The 7228-nt window shown below is 43.7% G+C and overlaps 1 protein-coding gene across 1 annotated transcript; it reads right to left on the reverse strand.

Annotated features, from left to right (window-relative positions):
- Window positions 1–2975: 2975 nt before the first annotated feature.
- Window positions 2976–7199, reverse strand: LOC110534137 (ras-related protein Rab-1B). The gene is made up of 6 exons (XM_021618824.3): window positions 6828–7199; window positions 5832–5904; window positions 5604–5699; window positions 5391–5486; window positions 5170–5301; window positions 2976–4994 (listed from the first exon to the last, which is right to left on the reverse strand). The coding sequence occupies exons 1-6, from the start codon at window positions 6839–6841 to the stop codon at window positions 4800–4802; spliced, it is 606 nt and encodes a 201-aa protein (XP_021474499.1). The 5' UTR covers window positions 6842–7199; the 3' UTR covers window positions 2976–4799.
- Window positions 7200–7228: the final 29 nt, after the last annotated feature.

Below are 7228 nucleotides of genomic sequence, written 5' to 3' on the forward strand. Positions count from 1 at the left end.
GACATTTTCAACCTCTCCCTGTCCGAGTCTGTAATACCAACATGTTTAAGTAGACCACCTGTACCTGTGCCCAAGAACACTCAGGTAACCTGCCTAAATTACTTCCGACCCGTAGCACTCACGTCTGTAGCCATGAAGTGCTTTGAAAGGCTGGTCATGGCAAACATCAACACCATTATCCCAGAAACCCTAGACCCACTCCAATTTGCATACCGCCCCAACAGATACACAGATGATGCAATCTCTATTGCACTCCACACTGCCCTTTCCCACCTGGACAAAAGGAACACCTATGTGAGAATGCTATTAATTGACTACAGCTCAGCGTTCAACATAGTGCCCTCAAAGCTCATCAATACGTTAAGAACCCTGGGACTAAACACCACCCTCTGCAACTGGATCCTGGACTTCCTGACGGGCCACCCCCAGGTGGTAAGGGTAGGTAACAACACATCTGCCACGCTGATCCTCAACACAGGGGCCCCTCAGGGGTGCGTGCTCAGCCCCCTCCTGTACTCCCTGTTCACTCATGACTGCACGGCCAGGCATGACTCCAACACAATCATTAAGTTTGCTGATGACACAACAGTGGTAGGCCTGATCACCAACAACGATGAGACAGCCTATATGGAGGAGGTCAGAGACCAAGCCGTGTGGTGCCAGGACAACAACCTCTCCCTCAACGTGATCAAGACAAAGGAGATGATTGTGGACTGCAGGATGCACCTGAGCTCAATTTCGAGTCTCATAGCAAAGGGTCTGAATACCTTTGTAAATAAGGTATTTCAGTTATTGCTAAAATGTCTAAAAACCTGTTTTCACTTTGTCATTATTGGGTATTGTGTGTAGATCGATGAGGAAAAACATTTATTCAATCAATTTTAGAATGAGGCTGTAACGTAACAAATTGTGGAAAAGGTCAAGGAGTCTGAATGCTTTCCGAAGGCACCGTATATTTGTATTTTCAAGTGCATGCGTGTATTAAACATGTCTGGTTTCAAGGCTTCTGTAACTGTTTGCCTTACGTGCAGAGAGCAGGATAACTGCCAAAGTGTCTTCTTTGAGGTGCAGCTGTTCAATAACATGGTGGAAATGGGCTGCAAGTGTTGATGTGAAACAGAGATGGGCATAGTAATAATGGTGGAAATGTCAAGCAGTCTACTAATGTCTATAAGCTGCATTGCTCTACCCACGCCAAAGAAGAGAGGAACGATGAAGATGGCAGTGGTGGGTCCAGTGCAGGGCACTAGCATGGGCAGCATACAGGCCCGGAACACCAGTTCCTCAATCAGTGGTGACACCACCTGGTTCCTCAGCCACACCAGGTTCCCCCCCACACACCCGCCCAGGACCTGGGGGTCTGCAGCAGGGTGAGTATCGTGATGGGTACAAAAAACACATGAACTCGTGGTCATATCATCACCGCCACACTGCACAGACTCACTAACACCAGGCCAACTCTGGAGAACTTACACACCAACACTGACAGTAGCATGCCAACAGACATATTGACGCTTAGGCATGCTTGATCAAACTCACCAAGGCCTGATCTAATTTCTGTGGGGTTTTCCAAAGCTGACTGGGTCAGGGGACCAAGAAGACATCAGAATGCAGTTGAGAATTTCATAGGCTACAGCAGATCCTACTGTACCAGCAAATATCACCCTGACTAATGTTTCAGATTTAGACTGTTGTAAAATAGCATGGTTTCATACTTTCACATTTATTAGTGTGGGAAGCAGGGGCACAACTTTCACTGCGGACAGGGAGAGGACATGATTCTGAAATTGCATTTTCCTCATTGGAATGTGATACAAAACGAGCCAACGGTGTACTTCAGGACCATACGGACGCCTCCGAGTGGTCGGGTAGGCTGTTTGGAGTGTTTGTCCAACCTCCACTTCTAAAACTATAGTTGCGTCCCTAGTGGGAAGTAGAATGTAAAACAGGCTCACTGCTATGGTGAGAATGGAGTCTTCCTGGGGCATACATATATACGTCTACATTCTAACAAATATATACCTTTTTTTCCCACCAGTGCCGGCAACATTTTAGCTAAATGCATATAGGGGAAACACTGAATACTACTCAATATTACACTATGGACAGACAACTGTGACCCAGTCCACACAGGTACCAGTTGGTACTGTAGCTTGCTCGTCCACATACAGGTAACTGCCAAAATAAAGGAAACACCAACATAAAGTGTCTTAATAGGGTGGTGAGCTACCACGAGCCCCCAGAACAGCTCAAGCCTTGGCATAGATTCTACAAGTGTCTGGAACTCTATTGGAGTGATGCGACTTTCTTCCTCGAGAAACTCCACCATTTGGTGTTTTGTTGATGGAAAACGCTGTCTCAGGCTCCACTCCAGAATCTCCCATTAGTGTTCAATTGCGTTGATCTGGTGACTAGCACACACACACACTTTAAACCCCCTATTCTCCTTTGAGATCCCTCTTTCAAAGTAACAGACATCTTCTTCTAGCCATGATAGCCAAAATAATGGTAAACTGGGAATTTTTACACATGACCTTAAGCAGGATGGGATGTTAACTGCTTAATTGACTCAGGAACCACCTGCTTTCAATAGACTTTGTATTCCTAATTTACTCCAGTGTTTCCTTTATTTTGGCAATTACTTATATGTAAGAACAGGCTAGAAATTAACAGGATAGAATGGACACCCTGTACACTCCATCCAGCATCGACAAACTATCTTTACATGAATCATCCTTGTGGCATATGTGTGTAGAGATCATGCTGTTTTTAAGTCATTCCCTGACATGAAACGGGGTAGGCCTACGAGAGCTAGAAGAGGAACAGCATGAGCATGCACAACTCTCTGATGTCAAATGGTGTAAAACTCTCAGACGAGCTATTGTTTCTGTGCTGACTGACCTCTACTGGTCATTACAGGTATCACATTCACCTGAAAAAATATGTACAAAACAGATACAGTAAACACACAATAATGGCAATAATAACAATATACTTTATTACTATGGACTCCCAATATCTTCTGGGCATTAAGAACATGTTACATTGTCCACAGTAAAGAAGAAATAACCATCGTGCTGCAATCTTTCCATTATATCGCTTCCCTGACCAAAAGCCAAATGATTGAATTAGTGGATTAGAAATAATCTATTTGTCATTTAAAGGGGAAATGTAAACCAGAGAGAATATATTAAGGAAGCCAACTATTTAAATGGGTCAAATTTCACTAAATGGAAAAACCCAGCAACCTTTGTGTTTACCAACCAATCGCAAGATACTTCTTCATCAAAAAGGCAAGGATATCAACGGTGATGCTTAAGAAAGTGGAATTCCCAGACAGTCATCAGCTCTACAGTATTTACTCAGGAAAGCAAGTGTTCCTCTTGCTTGAAATCCCATACTAATTTGAGACGCTGGTGATTTTTTTTCCTCCGAGGTCCATTCTCTCTCTTCCCCCCGAACATATCATTAGAATAGACATATCCGAAACTAAAAGTTTGAGGAAGCAGTTAAACGTGAAAACAACTGTGGCAGGCTACGTAATGTGCCATACTCTCCCCAAAATATTGTCTAACAAATATCCAAACCTTGTTGCAATGCTGGACCATGGTGACTAATGGCATGGTTGAGTTAGTACTGTAATATGTTACCTTATCAACCAGAGGGTGTCCATACGGTATTATAGTGAGCATGTAAAAGGTCTGATGGTACTGGTACAGGATGCATTGTGACTTGAGATCAAACTCAACGCTAAAGGATTGGACATGCCTGAAAACTCCTGATGCTTACAGCCAGCTACCACTCCAGACAGAAAGAACCAAATGCAGTTGACCTTCGGTTATGCTCTAATTCATCATACAGCAATAACACACTTACTGCTTACACACCGTCTCGATTAGAAGAGAGAATCAAAACAATAACACACTTACTGCTTACACACCATCTCGATTAGAAGAGAGAATCAAAACAAAACAAAATCAGTGGTAAAACCACCATGTAATAATAGTATTATATAACAACGATTAAAACAGACATTAAAGATGTGGACGCCGTGATTGCAGATTTCCATTTGCCATGTTGTCCCCACTTTGAACTTTGTTATGATAGAAAGCCTGTTATTTACTTCACCCCGTCTTCTCTTTCTCCTCAACAGCAACCCTATTACAACCTATATATTATGCGCATGGGCCCAATGACAGCTTCCAAATTTGAATCTCAATTCCCGAAAGGACAGATGATACAAACGGCGCTCGTCTTCACTATTTTTCCTCTGGAGTGTGTCCATAAAGCCTCTGGTTTAACTGGCACAATGGTCCCTCTTATTTCACCTTCAACGATCAGCAGTCTGACTAGGAACCACAAAGGCCATAAAGGGTAGTTATGTAGTCAGCCATAGTTGAAAGAACAGCCATGATTTCTTTCGACCACGTGTGTGTGTGTGTGTGTGTGTGTTTAAACAGCCAGTGCTACAGATAGATACTGGATTAGTGCTTGAATAGCTAAAAACATTTTTCATGCCTAACAACGCCAACCACATTTTTCAAAGATGTTTCCAATTCTGTGCATATTTGTGAATAAAAAGAGTGTGTTGGGGGGGGACTGCTCCTTGGGCACAAACCCTTCTCACTTAATTATGGGCATAAGTCAAGATGAGAAAAACAAATAATGAAAAAAATGTCAGTCAGTTCTTGAAGATCCCACCACCTCCATCACCATATTTTCCTGTTCTGTCAGCTCCACCCCAGTACTGTCACTCTACCCCTGGGCCTCTGGAGTTGAGAGGAAGGGACAGGGCAGTCCTAACAGCATCCTCCTCCAGACTGCCTTACTGGGGTGCTATCAATCTTCAGGTTGGGTTTGTCTCCTCCTGTTGTGGCCCCGGGCCCCATGCGCTTCTTAATCTCAGCCGCCATGGTCATGAAGGATTGCTCCACGTTGGTTGCGTTCTTAGCACTGGTCTCGAGGAAGGGGATGGATAGGGAGTCAGCAAATTCCTTGAGGAGGGTGAGACACATGTCAACCAGTCTGACTGCAGTAGTAGGGTGCTTCCATTGCAAGTAAAACACAGTGTGTCCTAACAGTTGATAATAAAGTGTACTCTAGCGACATGCTGAATTCAAGTACTGTGGTTCATCTGTATCCGATTCCGCATGTTTCCTGTGGACTCACCTTGGCTGTTGTGTAGTCTACTACTTTCTTGGTGGTGAGGTCACACTTGTTACCCACCAGCAGCTTGTTGACATTTTCACTGGCATAGCGGTCGATTTCCTGCAGCCACTGCTTTATATTGTTGTAAGACTCCTAGAAAATACCTCCGTTATATGTGGTCAATAAATAAACGTTAACTCATAGATGTTAAGGAATCTCCTTTGTGGAGAGGCGTCACTAACCTGATCTGTTACATCATAGACAACGATGATACCATGGGCTCCTCTGTAATAGCTGGAGGTGATGGTGCGAAACCGCTCCTGACCAGCAGTGTCCCACTACAGACATAAGACAAGAAAAACAAGATGTTAATTTTCCTAAAACACTACATGGCTGCAAGCATGAACTGCAATGACACTTCCCGACAGCTGCCGGGCTTGCTGGATTCAACTCACAATCTGTAGTTTGATAGTCTTGCCGTCCAATTCAATAGTTCGGATTTTGAAGTCCACGCCGATGGTGCTTATGTAACTTTCCGTGTAGGTGTCATCCTGAAATGCATCATTCAAAAAAAACACACACATATATATAATCAACAAACTCGCAGACACACAATATCCAAATGTTGATTGAAAGCTGAAAACTGATCAACGTGCCAATAACACTGATAGTTTTTTTTTTACCGCAAATCGAAGCAGGAGGCAAGACTTGCCCACCCCTGAATCGCCGATCAGAAGCAGCTTGAACAGGTAGTCACTACGGGGAAAACCAGGTTTTAGAGGCTAACAAATAATGGTTAGAGACTAACAGATCTATTCTATCAAACCGCCAGCATTGACTTTTCATTTAGGTCTCTGACGAGTTAGGCTAGTTTATAGTCATTTCCATCTGAAATTAGGTTATTATAGCTAAACTACAGCTGCAAGGGTGTACAATGAAATGTCCAAGAGGAAAACGTGGAAGAAAGAGAAAGGTGACGAGACTCATATCTCCACTCCAATTCATTGGTTCATTCAGCATACCACTGCTGACTTGATCCTGAAGCTAAGCAGGGTTGGTCCTGGTCAGTTCCTGGATGGGAGACCAGATGCTGCTGGAAGTGGTGTTGGAGGGCCAGTAGGAGGCAGAGTTTCCTCTGGTCTAAAAAAAATCGATTGGGGACACTGCCCTGTGTAGGGTGCCGTGGTCCTGACTCTCTGAAGTCATTAAAGATCCCATGGCCTTTATCGTAAGAGTAGGGGTGTTAACCCCAGTGTCCTGGCTAAATTCCCAATCTGGCCCTCAAACCATCACGGTCACCTAATAATCCCCAGTTTACAATTGGCTCATTCATCCCCCTCCTCTCCCCTGTAACTATTCCCCAGGTCGTTGCTGCAAATGAGAACGTGTTCTCAGTCAACTTACCTGGTAAAATAACGGATAAATAATTCAGCAAACTAGCTAACCAACGTTAGATCAGCAATTTTATGTCAACATAGCTATTGGTATGATGATGACAACATTGTAGCTACCATGTAAAACAACCCGATATCATATCAGATGTTCGGGAACAAATATGTAAACAAGTGATGACGCAATATATTTTGTTACGCGTTTGAGTTAGCTAGCTACGTCTCCTCATCTGCTGTTACTGGACACGGAACTAACAAAAACAACTACATATCACAAACTTCACTCACTATTCAGGATTCATGGTGTGTCCAAAATACGTGTTTTCTCGGCTCTTGTCTGGGTCACACACGCGTATCCTCTTGGTAGCTAGCTAGCTGCGTTGCTAACGCGTAGGAAGAAATAATACTTGTTGTTAACGACGTTAGCTAGCTCGCCAAACCGCGTTTGGCAAATTCTTCTACAAATTCACGAGCCAAGAGGCTGTGTATAGTTCGCTAGTTCGGTGAGTAAGTGTTCAGCGACTATAATTCGTTTTGTTGCTTGATACACATTCCTTTCTTTCGCGTGTTGTTTTCCTCTGTCTCCCTTTTTACTTGTCTTCCCTGGTCTTTTGCGGCACTGTACGCAGGTGTCATTGAGTGATGACGTCCTACACAGATGGGAAATGTAGTTCAGCCAAAAGCCCTTC

The sequence above is a fragment of the Oncorhynchus mykiss genome, chromosome 10 (assembly GCF_057628025.1).
Source record: "Oncorhynchus mykiss isolate SJ-2025 chromosome 10, ASM5762802v1, whole genome shotgun sequence".
Classification (NCBI taxonomy): domain Eukaryota; kingdom Metazoa; phylum Chordata; class Actinopteri; order Salmoniformes; family Salmonidae; genus Oncorhynchus; species Oncorhynchus mykiss.